General features: G+C 33.7%; 1 protein-coding gene and 1 long non-coding RNA gene across 2 annotated transcripts; both read left to right on the top strand.

Annotated features, from left to right (window-relative positions):
* The first annotated feature begins 305 nt into the window (after positions 1-305).
* On the top strand, positions 306-1416 carry LOC128285496 (uncharacterized). The gene is made up of 3 exons (XR_008275946.1): positions 306-571; positions 984-1056; positions 1187-1416. It is a non-coding gene; the product is annotated as an uncharacterized LOC128285496 (long non-coding RNA).
* A 3978-nt stretch (positions 1417-5394) lies between these two features.
* On the top strand, positions 5395-6131 carry LOC108465757 (dirigent protein 4-like). Its single transcript, XM_017766142.2, has one exon. The coding sequence runs from the start codon at positions 5442-5444 to the stop codon at positions 6006-6008; it is 567 nt and encodes a 188-aa protein (XP_017621631.1). The 5' UTR covers positions 5395-5441; the 3' UTR covers positions 6009-6131.
* Positions 6132-23213: the final 17082 nt, after the last annotated feature.

Below are 23213 nucleotides of genomic sequence, written 5' to 3'. Positions count from 1 at the left end.
AACCTTTGCCACTACTTAATTTTGTTGCAAATACCTTCTTTAAGAGTGGTAACAGCCCCTATGGAAAAGGCTTGAGTCCATTATTATTTACAATTGTTTTTACAATCGTTTTTGTCGAGGTAAGTTCGTATAATGGTTAATTTATTATTTATAGATTTATTTAAATGTGAAAAATTATATTAGTTATATCTTAAATCATTATTATGTGTTATATGTTTAATTAATGTATGTGCCATCCATGCCCTTTTAACCTAGGTATAAATGTTAATTTTACACTGAATAATCAGCTTTTTTTTTTCTATTTTTCCTGACCCTAGCCATTCCTCCCCTCCCCTATCTTCCTTGATCTTTAATTTTTCTTTCTTCTTCCATTGTTGTTGTCAACCATAACACCTAGTTTTATCATCTCTTACTTTTTATTTTTTTCCTCAAGATTGTGCATCATATCCTTTACCATATTGCTATCATTTCTCCTCAATTAAATCAGCCCCAAATCTGAAATCTTAAACTCCTAGATCAATTTCAAGCATTGCCAAGAAAGTGCTATTGCCGTCTCTCTCAACTAGCTTGTGTAAGATCTCCTTTTTCTACAATTTTGAATTAATCTTGTCAATTAAAAACCTAAATTTCTAGATCTGGAATTTGGGAGAATTTTAAAGATTTCAAAGTTATTTTTCCAACTTTTAAAAGGATTTCAAAATCGCTCTTGAATCAACCCTAATTTTGGCTACCATGGGTGATGGTGCATGTGCCTAACTGCAAGAAAGGGGGCTTCCTAGTTAGCCTTTAATTACATATCAATTAGGGAAAAACGTTCTTGATCAATTGGCCATTCGGATCTCATAAATGGGGAAGTGTAAATGCGATTAAATGCAAACTAGTTTGTTGTTTCGACATAGTTATTGGGTAAAGGTTATATATTGATTAAATGAAGGATTTTAATCAATATTGGTTACTGATTTTCCAATATGTAAATGTGTTAGGTGCTGACTCGAACGCCCCAAATAAACCGTAAAGCCGAAAGACGTTCGCGCGTACAATTTGCATCAAAACAGTGTAAGAAATCGAACTAGTTTGGATTCGTAAAATAATAGTAATTGTGATGATTGGTTTGAACCCATAAGTGAGTGTTTAGGGGACTGTTTAAGAGGTGAATTAATTGAATTTATATTGATTTTTAATTTAGGTTCATTTTAAGGTTTATTAAAGAAATCGGAAGATTCGCTAGTATGCTGCGAAAAAGCATAAAATAAGGTGTGGGTCCTAAACTCATAAACTTGTTTGATAATGATAATTACCATATTATATTTGATGATTTAGCTTGCTGATTGGGTTGGCTTAATAGCCAAATAATTAATTTTGTAAATAGTTGAATCAGGTACATTTTGAACCCTAAAAGATTAATGTGTTATCAAATTTGCTAGTTTGACAGTGTGATTATGTGATTGATATTGTGATGCATGATTGTGTTATTTGGTATGAGATTGGTTGTATGTATAGCTTGATTTGCTGAAATATGAGTTTATGCATGATATAACTGCATGAAAAATTTGCTATGTTATAATGGAAAAGTTGCTATACATGCACAATGGAAATTTGTAAAAGTATGTGAAATAGTGTAATGTTGAATGATACCATCTTAATGGTAAATTGAAAGCTGGAATATTGGTTTCATTCACTGAAAGTATTTGATTATGGTTGGCATGTTGAACATGTCAATTAAATGTGAAAAGTATTAAATTATGGCTATGTATAAGATTGTATGACATATTGCATGTGCATTGGGATGGAATATTTTGTGGTTTACGGAAAAGCTCCGTGAAGTATCAGCGGCATATTAAGTTTGCATTTATTCATAGTTAGTGCACTGTATTTGGAGTACCGAGGGGATGGATGATTATATCACATTATTCTTTATTTGGTAGTTTTACTGCATTATTGTTATTAAGTGGTTTTACTACATCGAGCTATGCTCACATTCGTTGGAGTTTAGCAGACGGGTTCTAGGGAACTCGTGGTGTGTAGTGGATGGTTTGGCTAGGAACCTTTTTGCATTGCATCATGGTCACGACATACTCAAATGTTATTGATTTATGCTATGTATTGTATTGTGTTGTATTGAATGGTATTAAACTTAATGATTGTTATTCAAATGAATGATGACCCATGCCCATATACCATTTAACATCGATTTGATAATGACTATGTAATGATATGTAATTCCAATGATGGTTATGTGTTCTTCTGTTAATGCTAACATGTTTCACTATATTTAATATTTATGCCCGTTTAAATAATTGTTCAACTCACATTGAGCTTTCGTAAGCTCACCCCTCATAGTGTTTAACTTTAACCTTGAAATTAGAATCAGACTCAGCGTACGGAGAATCATCTTGGACCTTGGACTATTTTTAATAAGTATTATTCAGTCTATATTGGTTTTAGTTTGTAATTTTTAATTATTTCTGGTCTGTGGCTTGGTAACTTTTCATTTGGGGATTTTTGCATGTATGGAATACTTAAACATAATAAATGGAAAATGCATGATATCGAGCTTAAGTAAAATTTGACATTGTTCCATAGTTTCCGCTACATTGCAAAGGAGTTATTTATAAAGAACAAATCTATAAGGTAGCTAGGTTTCCAAAAATGACTTGAAAATTTGTTTTTTCTGCTGCATTAGTTTAACATCGAGTTTTTACAAAGATAAGCGGCAAACAAACAGTTTTTCTAAAATAATACTATCAATAATAAAATGAATCTTAAGTGCAGTTGACTTAATAAATGAATGTTTTAAACTAACACAAAAGTATAACTACGGTTTTTCTTTAAAATGAGTTTATTTAAAGTCTTCAAAGGTAACATAAGTTAACTTAGCCATTTTGGTGACTAATGTAATTTTATCAATCTAGCCCAACGTCTAGGCTAGGTTCAAGAAATTAGAGGAGAGGTGTGTTTAGATTGCCAAGAGGGTTTGCTCTAACTCAGCTCAATTTTATAAAAATGACGACAAGGGATGTTATTCTCGAATGCAATGTTACTTTGTACCATTACGGAATCAGATTGATTGCCTAATACAAAAATCTAATAATAAGACTAAAAAATAAATATTAATAATTGTTGTAATTCATCCCGAATTCATCCCGCGAAGGGAGTAAAGCTGGTGATCCGATATCAACTATACTCTTTATCATGTTTTTCCAAACTCTTGTTCTGTTAGTATATATATTTAACTTTTATTTATCCTTTCCGAAAATTTTGGAACTCAAAACTCAATGAAAAAAGCGAGAATAGTTTCATATTATTCTCTTCAAAATAACATCGAATGTTTATAACTTTCAAAATGTATGGAATAAATTTTTATTTATAATTATATAGATAGGTTAATGAATGTAACAAAAAGTTGTTATAAATAAATACAAATAATCATGGCATTAGGCCTTGGACACGAGGGGGCTGTTGTCACAGTGAAGGAACCATTTGCAACAAAAGTAGGGGCAAAGACTGCGGTCATGGCTACCACGACAGCAGCCCACCTGGGATGGCGGAAAATTGAACTGGATGGTCAACAAAGTATCTGAATATTGACACCAGTATTTCAATTTAATTTATTTTTTATTACTTATTTCAAAAGAAAAGTTTAAAGTTGGAAATCTTGTTAGAATTTCTTGTACTTATTATTTGTTGCCTCTGAAAAATTTAATAAATAAATTGCTTGTTTAATATTTACCAACCACGGTTATTTCTACGATTTTTCACTATGAAATCCAAAAACATATCATTGTTCTCCATTTTCCATTATAAAATTAATTAAACTAGTAAGTATGTTAATTTAATTTAATTCAAAATTATTTGTTATTTTTAAAATAATCTCTGTGTTAGGAATCAAGTTATAGAGTAAATTTTACTTTCGATTGTGACCATATTTAAAATCACAACTTATGTCCCAATTAAATCTTCGGTTGATAATTTTAACTTAGTATTTATTTTTATTATAAGCAGTAAAAACATAATAAGACTGTAATATGACAGTTTTATTTTGAGTATGATACTTGAAGAGCTTTATCTAGCTTTGAAGAGTCCTAGTCTAAATGTAAGACATTAAGATAAAACATGGAGATAATATAAAGGCTGGGATAGGGGTGAGTGTTCGAGTCGAATCGATTGAAATTATTTGAGATAAATTAAAAATTGAATATGTCAAATTAAAATCTTGTTATGGTATAACTAATTTCATGTTAGAACACAAAATTTTGAAATCATATATGTTAGAAAAAATTTCAAATCAAAATAATAAAAATACGATACTTTAGTATCATAAACTTGAATAATTAATTATCTTATTTAGCTTCCAAAATTATTATTTTAGAATAATTTCAAAATTTTAATTTTCTTTATATATTTTTATATTTTTAAATTTTTAAAATATAAAGTTTGGAATTTTTATAAATATTTTAAATTTTGAAAGCTATTTTGGAAAATCGTTGAAAATAAATATTGGAGATATTGTGTTTGAAAAGTCATGGAGAAAAACTTGAAGAGAAAGTTTTGAATTTAAATTTTTTATCTCATTTTACTTAGAAAAAAATGTGATTTAAGTTTTATGAATACGTTCATTCTAAGGAACTTTTATGTGAAATGATTTTATTGTTTATTCACCTTTGAGCGGTTAATTGATAGTTATTTATAAAGAACGTAGTTTGGAGAGAGCTCATATTAAATATATTAGGGTTACATCACATTTCCTAAAAGATTATGGTAAATTAGGTTTAATTTTATCTCTTTTCTTTATTAGTTTATTTTTATAAAAAGCTCTTGAAATATGTCGTCCTCTTATTTACTTACTTGTGGCAAGAGGATGAGTGTCAATTTGATGTCACTTATCATGGTAAAATTGGAATAACGGTTGATTTGGCTAAAGCAGATTTGGAGCTTATTGGTAACTTTGTTTTGATTCTATTGTTGCGTTCAATTTTGGCTTGATTGGCTGCTGTTTTTTCTTATTTGATCTGGTATGGGTTGGGTGTTCCCAGCTTTTTTTATTGTAATCATTTGACTGAGAAAAAAAAAAGTTACTTACAATGTATAAAATTATATATCACAAATGCATATATATATATATATATATATAATTAATAAATATGACATTATTTTAGTTTGATTTGTATTCTGTTTTGACTAATCAGTCACTTTTATGCCAATGTCGAAACACCCATTGTTATATCTTTGATCATTATCATATTGTTTATTCTAGAATTCATTTGACCTAATTTATGGAAAGAAAATGAGAGGAATATCAATTTCAGCCTTCACAAAATAGTCTAGTATGAAAAGATGGAATAAACATCCAACCCAAATTCTATATAAAGGAGTTTGTGAGGTGTATACAACAAAGAAGCAAAAACCCAAATATAATTGAGGTAAAAATATTGAGAAGAAAAATGGAGAAGGAACACAATATACTTGCCCTGGCAATGATATTTTGCCTTACTATAGCGCCAGTCTATGGCCAATACTACTCAAGAACTATTACACGAGTTGCTCAGCGGGCAGAAAAGATGACCCGACTCCACTTCTTCCTTCATGATACCGTCAGTGGTGAAAACCCCAGTGCAGTCGTCATAGCCCGTCCCAACATCACACAAGCATCCCCGTTCGGGTTTGGCACATTGTTTGCAATTAATGACCCCCTTACTGTAGGGCCTGAACCAACATCAATGTTGATTGGAAACGCTCAAGGACTCTATGTATCGTCCAGTCGAGACCCTGCCGTGTTTATTTCAGTTATGTACACTGATTTCGCATTTACGAGTGGTAGGTTCAATGGGAGCTCTTTTAGTTTAATCTCAAGGAGTTCATCTTCAGATGCAATTCGTGAATTGGCTATTGTAGGAGGGAGAGGTGCGTTTAGAATGGCCCAAGGATTTGCCCTAACTCAAATCAATTTTGCAAATTTGACGACAGGGGATGTTATTCTCGAGTACAATGTTACTTTGTACCATTACTAAACCAGATCAATAGTAGAATACAAATTTCAATCCAAAAAAATGGACATCAATAATTGTTGTAATTCAATTCCGTGAAGAATTACTGGGGGAATAAAGCTAGTGATCGAATATTAATTATATTAATTATCTTGTTTTTTCCAAACTTTTTTTTTGTGTTTATATTATATGATATTTATTTATACCTGTCAAAAGTCTTATAAGGAAATAACCGTCTTGAATCAAAATATATAAAAGGTTTTGAAGTAGCTGGTGAAAATTGTGCTACTCAGGACTCGAATACAAAAGTGAAAATCGTTTCATGTTGCACTCTTTAATAAACTACGTAGTCAAATAATTTTATTGTTAGATAGGGAGTTACCCATTTTTATTTTACTATTATATTAATTTTTAAAATTATAATTTTTGAAGGGATCTAATTGCAATTGTATCATTTTGGGGGCAACACCTTGATTCTTGTTTTATCACTTGAGCGGTTAAATCTTGATCTTTGTGACCAACAAGTGCCTTTGCCTCCTTTCAAAATGGAAAATTATTTTCTCGATCTCTTAAAAATTTATCAAATTTTAAATTGATTGAACGGTAAAATTTTATTTTGATTCTTTTAAAATTTAAAATTCAATTCTACCCCTTCAAGAATGAAAAGTTAATAGTTTAATCCCTCAAAAATTTGTAAAATTTTATATTAATACAATGGTAAAATCACATATTAACTCTCTTAAGAATTCTTGATACAATAAGGAGTAGAAGGTGGTGGGGACAAAAAGGCCGGTTCACCTAAATAAGTAGAGAGCCAAAACAGGAGAGGAGTGGAAAAGGAGTAAGGTGGTTGTGAAGGCAAAGGAGACCATCTCGTGTGGTCAAAATTCCCTTCTTCATTGTTCTTCAAGGTATTTACAGGGAAAGGGTCTCTTGCTTGGTGGCGCTACTTCATCGACAGTACAGGTGGTAACCATCTCGTGTAGTCGACCAAGTGTGATACTGCTCTAACATAAGTAATATGAGATTGTTATGCTTCAGTGGTCCCTAGAAGCGAGTGACCTAATAACAAGTGGAGTACACAGGTGGCTGGTTACTTAATGACCAGCCTAATGATATGGAATGGAGAACCATCCATTAGTCTTTCTCAAATAATTTCTCGAGATGCCATGTATTTAAAAAATAGAACGATATAACAAGAATTTATAATTCAAATTCGATATCAAAAAGAAATTTACGTCATTCCCTCGAACCACCAAATTATGATATAGAAATAAATTATTATAACTAAAGAAAATATATTACAGAAATTATATATAATAATTATATAAATAGTTTAATTTACTAGAAAACTTATAGAAATAAATACAAGTAATCATGGATTCAGAAAGCTTTCGTGCATGTGGGGCTACTCAAGTCTACGGTCATTATAAATTACAGTCGTCAAATCTTTTTGTTGTTAATTTGTGTTGTGTTTTTTAAGTTAAATTTCACTTTCAATTTTAAAATAAATTTAATTTAATTTTAAAATTTTAAAAATAGTTAAATTTTTATTTTTAATAAAATATCAATTAAAACACTAAATTTTAAACATCACCCATGTATGATAATTCATATGTATTTTAATTTTTTGAATTTTTATGACTTTTTTATATTTTATATTTTTGAATTTTTTTATTTTTAAATATTTTTATAATTTAAAATTATTTATTGATATGACATATAAAAAAATAATAACATGTCAATATGAAATATATATGGAGTACCACGTGAGTTACCACACCAACATCATTATAAAATTAATGTTCTAATCAGCATTTCCGTTAAAAAAAAGTAATTTGACTTTTTTTGTAATATTAATGGTCAAATTTAATTTAAAAAGGAATTAGAGCCAAATTGATAAAAAAAAATGTGGATGTTGATAGCTAAATTCAACATTATGACTTAAAATGAACTACCCTTGATTAAATCGGCTATTGTCAAATCTAATCCCTTTCTTTTATCGAACATTTAATATAAACCAATTATAAACATAATTTTTACCTTTAACCCTAAAAATTTTATAATTTTATTTGTTACCCATATCAAATTACTGGCTTGGTCCTTGCCTATATAATAAAAACTTATTGATTTGTCTTTTACTACTCTAACATGTTGTTTATATAATAAAATGTTTCACGTCAAATCTTACTCTTTAACCCTTTTATTTTTCTTTCCTCCATCACATATTTTTCAAACAGACCATATAAAATAGAAAATTTTCAATGTTAAGACTTAAGCCACCCTATAGCACCTTAGTTATTATCTTGACCGACACATTGGATAAATTTGAAGTAACCTTTAATTTCAAAGATCAAAGTCCTCATGCTTGATTTTTTTTTTTTTCAAATGAGATGACCATGATGATAACGTTTTCATAGTTTGATTTTTTTATTGTTTTAATGTAATGCTATTTTATAAATAGTTTTTGATTTTTAAACGTATAATTATTTTTAAATTAAGTAACAACGCTTTAATCGTTAATCAGTATATTTTTAGATTTAAAATTAAATATATATTTGTATATAAATAGTTTATCTTTTAAACATTGAGTAACGACTTAAAATAAAGTTTTGTACTCATATTTTGTAATTTATCAGTACTATGATTTTATTTCTTTTGAAATAAATATTATGAAAATTAATTTCAATGAAATTTAAGAAAAAATTGAAAAAGCACAAAAAAGAAGAGAAATGAATCAACTTTGAGAATTAACTTAACTGATAAATTTAGCCATGACCACAACCTTTGCCACTACTCTTTGTTGCAAATACCTTCTGAAGCGTGGTAACAGCCCCTATGGACAAGGTCTGAGTCCATGATTATTTTTATAAAAATATTTTGATACATTAACCTATCTATATAATCATATATAATCATATATGAAAAAATTATTTGATATATCTTGCAAGTTATAAACATCCGAGTATTTTCTAAGAGTGTAATAAAAAATTATTTTTGCTTTTTCATTGAGTTCTAATTTCAAAATTTTCTTTAATCACCAATATTATAAAGTATAATCTTTATTAACTGTCTGTAAGGGTAGCACACTTTAAATCCTTTTGAGCTCTTGTGCACCAACTCCAAAATAAAATAAAATAAAATAAAGCATCAAGAGCTTTTTGAGTTGCCACTCACAGGCTTTTCTTCCTTTGTTTTGATAGCCTTTACACATGGAACATTAGTAGAAGGAGATTCCGAACTTGTGATGATAAAACGCCAAGCTTTATCGTTGATGGGGTATGGTTACTAAATCACCTTCTATCTCGCACAAAATCAACAACAGGATCAAACATTAATTTTGTTTGGAAGCTATTCATTCAATTCCATTCTAGATTGTTATAGGCCAATTTTAGCCCGATTATATTTAAACTCAGGAGCCCAATTATCCATTGACCCCATTTACAACATAAGCCTACTTACCCATTTACCATAACTCATTAAAACTAAACCTACCCAATACACAAGACCCATTAAACCCAAACCAACAAACCAAATTCCCTAACCCAAATACCGCCAGCCCAATATCCAACTAAACTAAACTAGCCCAACATCAGAAAAAAACAAAACAAACAACAAAAAACCCTACCCTTCTAAAGCTGCCAGCCACTGACCTAACCCCCACTTGCCTCTGCTAAAGTCGGCCAACTGCTCCACCGCCTGCAGCACTGCCACTGTCTCCATCAGCAACTTGCACCTGCAAGCAATTGAAAAGGAAAAGACAGAAAGCAAGAAAAAAAAACATTGTATGGCTATAAAAGCCAAATCTAAACATTTTGTAAAAGGTTCGGCAGTTGAGATAAATAAAAATACTTGATTTTTAAACACAGAAAAAGAACAAGTGATTCCAACAACACCAAAACAGATATCCAAAAGCAAAATCAAATAAAAAATCAAAGGTGATTTTTTAGTTCTTTTTTTGAATCGGTCTTTTTCTTCTTTTTTCTATTTTTCTTCTTTTCTACTTATACACATACATATATTATCAAAATACAAAAAAAAAAGAAATAAAAAAAAAACCTTTTTCAATTTTTTGGCCACCGTGTACGATGGCCGGCGACGGCGGCCCTCCTGGCCGGAGCTGGACTGGTCCAGAGAGAAATTCTCTCCCTCTCTTTTTTTTTTCTTTCCCCTGCTGCAAAGTGATTTTTTTTGAAAAAAATTGGCCTTTTATAGCCTCCCAAAACAACGTCATTTTGGGGGCTGCATTTTAACCCCAAAACGACGTCGTTTTGGGTCGACCCGACCCGACCCGCCTCAGGATCCGCGTGTTTTTGGAAAAGGGGGAATTTACACGTGCGGTCCTTTCGCTTTTTCAAGCTTTTGCAATCAAGTTTTTTTTTATTTTAAAATTTGCCTCGTGAAGTTGTCGCGGATTTCGTTTTAGTCCCGTACCAGGTGCTGCGTTTTGAAGGGAAGGGAAAATTTCCTTTTTGGTCCTCCTCTATTTTCGCGCATTGCAATAAGGCCCTGTTTCCCATTTTTATTTCTAATTGCACCCTAAGAACTCTATTTTGATTCCGATTTCATCCTTTTTACCATTTTTATTTTTAAATATTATTTGTAATATTATATTTTGCTATCATCTATTATTATCATATTTATTATTATTTTCCATCCTATATATTTATATATTTTCTTTTAGTATCAATTATATTGTTATTATTACTTTCCTTTTATTATTATCTTTAACATATGGTTATTCTTTTAATATTATTATTAATTATTATATTATATTTAATAATCTTTTGATGTTCTTCTAAAATCGTATATATATATATTTTTATCCGCTATTATTATTTACTACTTTATATTAATATTATTATATCATATTTGTTTTTGTATTTTATTATTATTAGTATTACTATTATTATTATTGTTAATATTAATGTATATTTTATATGTATATACTATTACTATATATCTATTTATGTAGCATTATTAATGGTTGTTTTACTATTATTATTATTCATAATATATATATATATTATGTATACATTTTAAATACTATATTATATATATATTTTTAATACCATATTATGTACATATTATTATTATATCTATTTTTACCCTGTTATATTTATTATTAATATTAGTATATTTATTATTATACTTATTATTTTCACTATTGTTACTTATTATTTTATTTTAATATTATTATGTAATATTTGGTATACATATATCTTTTTGTACATATTGTTATTTTTACACATACATTATTTTATTATGGTATTAATACATTTTAGTTTTTCTTTCATTGTAAATATTATTTATTATTACTCTAATATCCTAATATTAAATTATAATATTTTATTAATCACCTCATTATTTTGCATCGTTTATTTACTTATGAATTTTTGTTACAATAACATCGTCAGTTTTTTTATCATTATTTTAGAAACATTTTTTATTTTAATAAATAAGACAACGTACCGATTTTAACATTAAGTTTGTCATTTCATCGTTATGTTGGGTGATTCACGTTGGCTCGTGTTAAAAACGGGACATCCTTAAAAAAAAACCAAAAACTTGAAATTTATCGTGTTTTGGTCGGATCATGATTAAATGTTACATTCAACTCGCATTTTTGAAAATTAAGACAACACATGTTTAACGAGATACCAATTTTGGGCGTCGCGAGGGTCTAATACCTTCCTCGTGCGTAACCACTCCCGAACCCTATTTTTCTCTAAACTTTTGACATAGACCTAAACTCGGCCTTCTTTTTGTTAAAAAATGAACTTTCTTTTAAAAAAGAGGATTTATTGGGTGTCCGATCACACCTAGGAAAAAGAATCAGTGGCGACTCCCTTTTTTTTTTAAAAAAAGTCGGTTTTCAAATTTTCAATAAATCACCTCAATTAGAAGCCAAGCAAAATTTTTACATCACTACATAGATGAAATTACTAGTAGAGGAAAAATAGATAACACCAAAAAATTAGTTTAGTAGTTCAAAAACTTCCTATTTTGCAAGGCCTTATCCAAAGAGTTAATTCAACTATAATCAATAAGTACAAGTGTGATTTAAGTTCCATTCACTCTCCTTATAGTAGCTTCACTCTTATACTTTGAGCTAGATAATACTCCCTCTAATACAACAAGGGTTCTACCTCCTCTCCCTATAAATATATGGCCACGGTAGAACTATTTACACAAATTGAAAATATTGTTACTCTGCCAGAAAATAGAGAGAATTAATTCTCAACTATTGAATCTATTTTCTGGAGTAACAATACTTTTGATTTCTATTTAAGAAGAGATTTTTTATTTTCACACTTAAACAAAGAAAGTTATTTCTAGTTCTGCGTTTTGATTCGAATCATTCCAGTCCACACTTGAAGCAGATTGTGAAGACAATTGTTTGATTGAAAGCGGATAACGAAAATGTGGCGCCCCAAACCCGGTTGGGATGGTCCGACCTGAATTTTGAATGTCACATTAACCACCAAAGTGACTCTCCGTTAAAACCACCACTAGGCACACCAACCACCAAACACACCTCACACAATTAATCATGGAATATTTGATATCCTAAAGTCATGCCTCTGTTGCACTACTCTGATCATGAAGTCATCAACATAATTCATAAATTGAATTTTTAACTAGAAAATATTCTAAAAGCTTCAATTAAACATTCATGTAGATGATAGCGTATTTAAAAGGTTATATTTGAAAGGATTTTAGAAACTGTTTTATTTAAAAATAAATGATTAGATCTAAATTGTAATGTAGTATAATGTTGGAAAACACCATTTCATAAGGTTGAAAATAGCATAGTAGAGTAATACGTGTAAATCTTGTGTAGGAAGTTTCATTAAAACATCATGCATCTCTTCATAAAATCATCATTGTCGAAACCATTTTTTAAAGGGATGTTTGAAAAATGGGGATCGACTTTTGAAAAATGAAAACGGGAGTCGCCACCAACCTTTTTAGGTGTGATTGGATCACCTTATAAAACGTTTTGGTCTACGAAAATTAAGAAAACAGGTTCGGGAGTCAGTGACGTACGAGGAAGGATTAGCACCCTCGCAACACCCAAAATTGGTACCAAATTAAATAGTTTTCTGTCTTAATGTCAAAATTTTGAAAGGATTTAAAATAGGATCCCTTTTTAAAACCGAATTATTTAAGTTGAAAATCGAGATTCCTTAGCTCGAAAGAATACAAACATCACATCCAAACATGATAGGACACGATATTCTTAAACTCTCAGAATCGAAATCATCTCGTGATTTACAAAATCTATTGAGAAGGATACTTTAGGCATTTAGATAAACGGAAATTACAACCCAAGATGTTAGGACACCATTTCCGAATTCCTAAATCTGAAAAATATTGCCTCATTTTAGAAAAAACTTTTGGATAAAATATTATAATTAAATGAAATATATTTTTTAAAATAATGATTTGACTAAAATTTAAAAATAATTTACTAAGAGTAATACTAAAAAAATTATTAAAAAAGAAAGAGTTTGATATGATACTAAAATTATTAAAATTTAAAATATATAAAAAAATATGGGAAACATGGATTAAATCAAAATAAAAGGGTTGAAAAATGAAGATGAAAAAAGAATAAAATAAGAACAAACCGTAGAAAATAAAAACGTAAGAGGGAGAGAAATTTGAGAGAAAGCTCTCAAATTTTTTTATTATTTCCCAAAACTCCAGTGTGTTTACAATGAAGGGAAAGGCCTCTATTTATAGTTGAACCTCCTCAAATCCAACGGTACAGATCAATTACATCAACAGTTAAGATTAAAAGGTATCTACAAATTAAATCTCTAAGATTACAAAATCATATCTTCTAAGATTGTATATCATATCTAAGATTGCAATCATATCTAAGATTGTATCATATCTAAGATTGTATCATATCTAAGATTGCATATCATTGAAGATTATATTTCCATATGAGTCAAGCTTGTAGATGGACCTTAAATCTTTTCAAATAATGGGTCATTCCGATCGAGCCAAATTATATTTATAATTCTGGACTAAACTTGGACTTCGTTTTTTTTGGGGGTTTATTATTTTGTTTTGGACTTATTTCGGGCCCGCAAAATTGAGTGTCTCTGTTGCCCTCTTTGCTTATTATTGCGTAACAGGATTAGAGCAAAGACTATAAAAGGACCAATTTTGCCCGGGCTCACCGAGTCTTGAGTTCTTGATCCTTGATCTTCTTTAAATGGCCTCTTGACGGCTTCAATCTGCTTCACTGCAACTCAGGAAGGCAAAATCTGCTATCTTTGATCTGCTCCTCGTCTAATACAGAGACGCCAAATTTGTTATCTTCGATCTACTCCCCGTCTAATACAAAGATGCCAAATCTGCTTCTTCAATCTGCTCCCCGTTTAATACAGAGATGCCAAATCTGTTATCTCCGATTTGCTTCCCGTCTAATACAGAGATGCCAAATCTGTCATCTTGGATCTGCTTCGATGTAAACACATGAAGGTTAGATCTGCTATGTCTTCGATCTGCTCCCCGTCTAATACAGAGATGCCAAATCATCTTGGATCTACTTCAATGAAGGTCCAATCTGTTATGTCTTTGATCTTCCCTGTCTAATACAAAAATGCCAAATCATCTTGGATCTGCTTCAATGAAGGTCAGATCTGCTGTGTCTTTGATCTGCTCCCCGTCTAATACAGAGATGCCAAATCATCTTCGATCTGCTTCAATGAAGGTCAGATCTGCTATGTCTTCAATCTACTCTCCGTTGAATATGGAGATGCCAAATCATCTTGGATCTGCTTCAATGAAGGTCCAATCTACTGTGTCTTCGATCTACTCCCCGTCTAATACAGAGATGCCAAATCATCTTGGATCTGCTTCAATGAAGGTCAGATCTGCTATGTCTTTGATCTGCTCTCCGTCGAATATGGAGATGCCAAATCATCTTGGATCTACTTCAATGAAGGTCCAATCTACTGTGTCTTTGATCTGCTTCCCATCTAATACAGAGATGCCAAATCATCTTGGATTTGCTTTAATGAAGGTCAGATCTGCTATGTCTTCGATCTGCTCTCCGTCAAATATGGAGATGCCAAATCATCTTGGATCTGCTTCAATAAAGGTCCAATCTACTGTGTCTTCGATCTGCTTCCCGTCTAATACAGAGATGCCAAATCATCTTGGATCTACTTCAATGAAGGTAAGATCTGCTATGTCTTCGATCTGCTCTCCGTCGAATATGGAGATGCCAAATCATCTTGGATCTGCTTCAATGAAGGTCCAATCTGCTGTGTCTTCAATCTGCTCCCCATCTAATACATAGATGCCAAATCATCTTGGATTTGCTTCAATGAAGGTCAGATCTGCTATGTCTTCGATCTGCTCTCCGTCGAATATGGAGATGCCAAATCTGTTTCTTCAATTTGTTCTCTGACAGTATAGAGATGCCAAATCATCTTAGATCTGCTTCAGCGTAAACACGTGAAAGCCAAATCTGCTATGTCTTCGATCTGCTCCTTGTAAACGCAAGGATGCCAAATCATCTTGGATCTACTTCGATGTGAAAACATCCGAAGGTTAGATCTGCTATGTCTTCGATCTGCTCTCCGTTTAATATGGAGATGCCAAATCTGTTTCTTCGATTTGTTCTCTGATAGTATAAAGATGCCAAATCATCTTAGATCCGCTTCAGCGTAAACACGTGAAAGCCAAATCTGCTATGTCTTCGATTTGCTCCTTGTAAACACAAGGATGCCAAATCATCTTGGATCTACTTCGATGTGAAAACATCCGAAGGTTAGATCTGCTATGTCTTTGATCTGCTCTCTGTTGAATATGGAGATGCCAAATCTGTTTCTTCGATTTGTTCTCTGACAGTATAGAGATGCCAAATCATCTTAGATCTGCTTCAGCGTAAACATGTGAAAGCCAAATCTGCTATGTCTTCAATCTGCTCCTTGTAAACGCAAGGATGCCAAATCATCTTGGATCTACTTCGATGTGAAAATATCCAAAGGTTAGATCTGCTATGTCTTCGATTTTCTCTCCGTCGAATATGGAGATGCCAAATCTATTTCTTCGATTTGTTCTCTAACAATACAGAGATGTTAAATCATCTTGGATCCGCTTCAGCGTAAACACCTGAAGGTCAAATCTGCTATGCTTTAGCCTGTTACCCTATTGTTTAGGGGGTTAAGGCGCATCAATCTTCATTGTCCCTTGAAGGACATAACCTGTATAATGTGTATGAGTTCATGCCTAATGATTAGGATGCTATGATCGAAGTGAGTCAAATGCTTCTAATTAAACCTGTTATAATGCAAAATGTTTATGAATATGACCCCTATTCCAGACGTCACCACTCATTCTTTCGTCGAAGTTTATCCTTATTTCTCTCGAAGTATCATTCCTACTCAGCCTGTGGGTTTGTACCATTCTTTAAATGCTATGACCCACCAAAAATGTATGTAAGATGATCCTCTCTTAGGATCGAATCGTTTGATTTGTCCAATCATTATTTTGGACTAAAGAAAGAATTTTCTCGAGTTCTTTCAAACCTCACTTACGTGAATTCTTTGAACAATTATTCTGTTTTAGTTTCTTGTATCATCTAGAAATTTCCAGAGTAATGAGAAAAACTTTATTTGTGAAAATTATTTAGTTCATCTGTCATTATTTTAATGCAACATACTTTAAGAATAATGGAAAATGAATATAATCTTGAGAATAATTAGATTTGAATAAATTTTTCAAAAATACAAAGGAAATTAATCTGAAAGCCCATCTTTGAGGAGAAAAAGAATCTAAAGATAGCAAACAGGACAAAAATTAGATGCCCTAGATATCGCCGCTTGAGTGTTTATATGCCAGCTCCATGAAGACTTTCTTGAATTCAACATGTGTTTAAAATATCCAAAGTATTTTGTTGATGCTCTAATATGCAACATGCTTCACTCTTCGTTGAATCAGATATAGCAAGGTTATCGTGTGCTCTTTAAAATTTGAGCTGCCCTTTCGGGTTTTCAACTCAAAACCCCTTTGGTCACAAGGCGTCCTTTGCGAGTTTTCACCCTGAATTCTTCTCTCCTTTAGACAAAGTACTTTTTGACCGAGTCTGAATTCATTGGATTGGGCAAACTCTTCCCATCCATTTCCATTAAGATCAATGCACCCCCAGAGAAGGCCTTCTTCACGACATACGGCCCTTCCCAATTTGGCATCCATTTTTCTATAAAGTCCTTCTGAATAGGGAGGATCTTTTTCAGCACAAGATCCCCCTCGTGGAATTCTCTTGGTCGTACTTTCTTGTCGTAAGCTTGCATCATTCGCTTCTGATACATCTGACCATGACGAATGGCCTTTAGCCTCTTTTCCTCAATCAAGTTCAACTGATCATATCGCGATTGTATCCATTCAACTTCATTCAACTTTATCTCTGACAAGACTCGAAGAGACGGTATTTCTACTTCAATGGGTAACATTGCTTCCATCCCATAAACCAACGAGAAAAGAGTTGCCCCGGTAGAGGTTTTGAAAGACGTTCGGTAAGCTAAGAGTGCAAATGGTAACTTCTCATGCCAGTCTCTGTAGGTTTTAGTCATTTTCCCCACTATCTTCTTAATGTTTTTGTTAGCAGCTTCCACTGCCCCATTCATCTTTGGGCGATACGGTGAAGAGTTATGATGCTTAGTCCTGAACTGACTGCAAACTTCTGCTATCGTTTTGTTGTTCAAGTTCAGTGCATTATCTGATATGATCCTTTCAGGTATCTCATACCGACAAATAATCTTTTTCTTTAAGAAACGACTTACAACCGACTTAGTAACATTCGCATAAGAAGCAGCCTCTACCCACTTCGTAAAGTAATCAATAACCACAAAAATAAAGCGATGCCCATTTGAAGCTTTTGGTGATATTGGCCCAATGACATCCATGCCCCACATAGAAAAAAGCCATGGAGAAGTCATAACGTGTAGAGGTGAAGGTGGTACATAAATCTTGTCTCCATAAATCTGACATTTATGGTATTTTTTGGCGTAGTTGATACAATCCCCTTCCAAAGTAGACCAATAATATCCAAACCTTATGATTTGTCTAGCCATCGTGAAACCATTAGCGTGCGTCCCACAAACACCTTCGTGAACTTCTTCCAAGATTAACTTAGCTTCCACGGTGTCAATACATCTCAACAGTACTTGGTCCTTTCTTCTTTTGTACAAGATGTCCCCATCCAAAACGTAGTCGCAGGCTAATCTTCTTAAAGTTCGCTTATCATTTTCAGTTGCCTGTTCTGGGTATTTACGATCTCTCACATATCGCAATATATCCTGATACCAAGGGTTATCATCCTTTTCTTCTTCCTCAATGTTACAACAGTGAGCTGGAGCCTCGAAGATACTCATCTGAATGGGTCTCATCTCCTCCTCTTTATTCACTTTAATCATTGAAGCCAAGGTTGCTAGAGCATCTGCCATCTGGTTTTCGTCTCATGGGATATAATTGAAAGTGATGTCATCGAACTCCTCAGGTAATCCCAAAACTACCTTTCGATAATTGATCAATTTAGAATCCTTTGTCTCCCATTCACCTTTAAGTTGGTAAATTACCAACGTGGAGTCTCCATAAACTTCCAAGGTCCTTATTCTTCGCTTTATAGCCGCTCAGATTCCCATGATGCACGCTTCATACTCGGCCATATTGCTTGTGCAATCAAAATCTAACTTGCACGTGAATGGATAATAATCACCATTTGGGGATACCGAGACTGCCTCAATTTCATTTCCCACTGCATTGGATTCCCTATCAAAGCTAAACTTCCAAGGATAATCCTCTGTAGCTGCTACACACATCAACTCCTTATTAGGGAAATCAAAATTCAACGGCTCATAGTCTTCTAGAGCTCTACTAGCCAGAAATTCCACTATCGCACTTCCTTTTATAGCCATCTGGCTCACATAAACTATGTCAAATTCTAAAAGCAGAATTTGCCACCTCGCCATTCTTCCATTCAAAGCTGTTGACTCCATCATATACTTCAGAGGATCAAGTTTTGAAATAAGACAAGTAGTATGATACAACATATATTGCCCCAACCTTCGAGTCCTCCAGATTAAAGCACAGTACAATTTCTCAATTGGTGAATATCTCATCTCACACTCTGTGAATTTCTTGCTGAGGTAGTATATCGCCTTCTCCTCTGTATGTTTCTCCTCTATTCGAGATTTGGCAATCATATCATCAACATACACCTCAATTTCCTTGTGCATCATATCGTGAAATAAGGTCACCATAGCCCTTTGGTATGTTACCCCTGCATTCTTTAGCCCAAACGGCATTACTTTGTAACAGAAAGTCCCCCACAAGGTTATAAACGTGGTTTTGTCCATGTCTTCAGGATGCATCTTTATCTGATTGTACCCTGAAAAACCATCCATGAAGGAGAACAACGAATATCCCGCTGTGTTGTCGACCAAAGTGTCTATGTGAGGTAGAGGAAAATTATCTTTTGGGCTAGCTTTGTTCAGATCCCTATAATCAACACACATTTGTACCTTCCCATCCTTCTTAGGAACTGGTACAATGTTAGCTACCCATTCAGAATACTTCACCTCTTGTAAGAATCCTGCATCGAACTGTTTCTTTACTTCATCCTTTATTTTTAATATGATATTTGGTCTCATTCTTCGCAACTTCTGTGGAACTGGTTTACAATCCTATCTTATTAAAAGACGATGCACCACAATATCAGTATTTAACCCTGACATATCTTGATAGGACCATGTAAAGATATCCTTGAATTCACGTAACAACTCAATCAGTCCTTGCCTTATATCATCAGCAATATGCGTGCCAATTTTCACCTCTTTCCCTTCCTCTAGGGCTACATTCTCTACTGCCTCTTTCTCATGTGGCATGATTTGTTTCTCCTCTTGTTTCACCATCCTCAAAAGATCTAGAGATACATCACAATCCTGGACATCTTCAAAATCCTGTGATTCCTCTAAACACATGTCTTGCTCACGAGAGAAATCAGGATTTGTAATATCAATGCTCATGTCATTGATATCTAGGGATATGTGAAGTATAAAGAATATACAAAGAATGAATGAATTTAAGAATGATTATTTATGTGCTATGAATATGAATTTAAGAATGATTATTTATGTGCTATGAATGAAAGAATAAGAATTACCAAAATTTAAAGGAATATTGGTTGATAAAAATGAAACAATACTCGTTCAAAGTGATAAAAGTTATGCTTTATTAAAAAAATAATAGATGATTGTAAGCCCATTTCACAAATGAAATCCTATTACTCCTAGGCTTTAGAGTAACAAGAATATTTCGAGAATTATTCTGAAAAATTCCTAAAGACTACAGGAAGTTCCTCCAAAGTCCAATTGTTCAGAGAGCTTCCCGGTTCGTAAGGGCGAATGCCCTCAAGGTTTCCTTACTCTGATCCATTATCGTGTATAGCATTAATCTGATGACCTTCTTCTAAAAGTAACCCTCCTAATATAAAGGTTTGGGATATTGGAGGGAATGTCATCGGCTCCCACTCCACTTCTCTTTTATTAAGGCGCGCCCTTCTTCCCTTTTTGGTGCTTCTCAACTTCCTTCCTCCTTTGCTTATAGTCTGGCTTGAAGCCCAGACCAAAGCGATCTCTCTTCTCTTTTAGTTCTGGGATTTGAGTCCTTCCTTGCAGGTATTTTCCTAACCCCTTTCCTGGCAAGGCTCCCTTTCCCACTATCATTTGTAGAGCCATCCTCGTGGCTCTTACTATCTTTGGCACCAGTGGCTCACTCCCTTCTGAAATGAAGGTTGTATTCATAAATTCTAAAGAGCGAAAGGAACACTCAATAGACTCTTCGTTCGTCTCGACATAAGGGGCCTTGCTAGTGACTGTGACTATAATATCCTCCTCCGCATTGATGGTTACTAACCGTCCCTCCGTCACTAACTTTAATTTTTGGTGCAACGATGAGGGCACCGATCCTGCTGAATGTATCCATGGCCTCCCTAATAAGCAATTGTAGGAGGGCTTGATATCCATCACCAAGAAGTCTACTTCGTATATATTCAGCCCAATTTCCAAGGGGATGTCAATCTTTCCCATCACCTTCCTTTCTGTACCGTCAAAGGCTCTTACCACATTTTGACATGTCTTCATGTGAGAATCATCAATGGGTAATCTGTTCAGAGTAGACAATGGTAGAACATTCAAAGTCGATCCATTATCGACGAGCACGCTTGGGAGTGTGTACCCCTTACATCGAGTGGTGAAGTGCAGGGCCTTTGTTGACCCCTTGCCTCCCGGTGGGATTTCGTCGTCATTAAAATAGATGAAATTATCCGCACTTATGTTATTCACCAACCAGTCCAGCTTGTTAACAGATATGTCATGGGTGACATATGTTTTGTTGAGCACCTTCATTAATGCATCCCGATGCATCTCAGAACTCAGAAGTAGAGCTAATACTGATATGCGAGCCGACTGCTTATGCAATTTATAATCGCTATGTTTAAGGAACTTTAGAAATTCTTTAGCCTCTTCCTCCTTTACTGGCTCCTTGATAGGTGCTTCAGCCTCTTTCTCCTTCTCTATACTAACATTCTTTGTTTTTGTGGGCTCCTCTCTGACGCCCACTGTATCATACCGCTTCCCGCTCCGTGTATGGGAACCCTCACCTTAAACTTCCTTAGAAGCACTTACTATATCCTCCCTCTCCGGCATTGACACATGACAGTTATAACTCCATTGTACTCTCTTGTTATCCTTATAAGGAAAAGAAACAAGTTTATGAATGATGACTTTTGGTACCGTCGGTATTTCAACTTCATTACTTCCTGGTAAAGAAATAATGATCCTTGGCCGGTTTTGATTCTTCAGTGCACCTTCTAATGTGCATATATGTCTCTCATTTGGCCCAGCTTCATAAAATCCTAGCTCCTTGTTGTCCATAAGGCTTTATATCAAGGCCTTAAACTCGTCGCATTCCTGAATCTTGTGCCCTTCTTCAGCATGGAACTCACAATAGTCCCTTGCTCTTTCATTCCTCTCTTTAGAGATTATCATCTCTCTTTTTACCATTTCTTCCCAAATTATCTTCATCGGTGTTCTCACCTCAGCCACGCCTTCCTTTATTCTCCTCTCACTGGTTTCACCAATGGCGTTCACTCCTTGATCGCTATGATTTGGTAATGGGTGTTCAGTATTCGGGGTATTATCAAACTTCACTACCCCCATTTTAATAAGCCTTTCTACGGCCTTCTTAAAACCAGTACAGTTTTCAATCGAATGCCCCGGTATTCCACCATGGTATTCGCATCTGGCGTTTGCGTCATACCATTTAGGATATGAAGGTTATAATGGCTTAAGGTGAAAAGGAGAAATAACATGTGCATCATATAAGCTTTGATAAAGCTCACGATACGTCACGGGGATAGGTGTGAATTGCATCATTTCAGACTTCTGCCTTGTACCTAACTCCTGCCTTTAAGAACTCTGTTGCTCAACTGCAACTGTTTTAGGTTGACCAACTGTGATTGCCCTCGTGTTGAAAGTGCTTGTGTTATTCACTTCACTATCCTTTCTCTTTGAGGCCGATCTTTTAGTTGTTTCCCCTTCAATTTTGCCACCCCTTATGGCATTCTCAATCATCTCTCCCTCCATGACTATATCCGCAAAGCATTTGGTGGTGCTCCCAATCATGTGAGTGATGAATGGAGCTTTTAAAGTGTTGATGAACAACATGGTAGTCTCCTTCTCCAACAATGGTGGTTGAACTTGCATTGCTACCTCTCTCCATCTCTGTGCATATTGCCTAAAATTTTCATTAGGCTTTTTCTCCATGTTTTGCAGCGTGATCCTATCTGGAGTCATGTCAGTCACATGATTGTACTGCTGCATGAAGGCCTGTGCAAGATCCCTCCATGAACTTATTCTGGCCCGGCTCAGTTGATTATACCACTTGACTGCTGCTCCAATTAAACTATCTTGGAAACAGTGAATCAACAATTTATCATTATTCACATACCCAGTCATCCTCCTACAGAACATCGTAATGTGGGCTTCTGGGCAAGTAGTCCCATTGTACTTCTCAAATTCTGGCATCTTGAATTTGTGAGGAAGCACCAAGTCTGAGACCAAGCTTAGATCTTTGGCATCAACCCTGTAATGCCCATCAGCATTCTCTAAAGCCTTTTCCTTCAACCATTTGTAGCGATCT

This window comes from Gossypium arboreum, chromosome 2 (genome assembly GCF_025698485.1).
Source record: "Gossypium arboreum isolate Shixiya-1 chromosome 2, ASM2569848v2, whole genome shotgun sequence".
Taxonomy (NCBI): domain Eukaryota; kingdom Viridiplantae; phylum Streptophyta; class Magnoliopsida; order Malvales; family Malvaceae; genus Gossypium; species Gossypium arboreum.
This window is presented reverse-complemented; position numbering and strand designations above follow the sequence as displayed.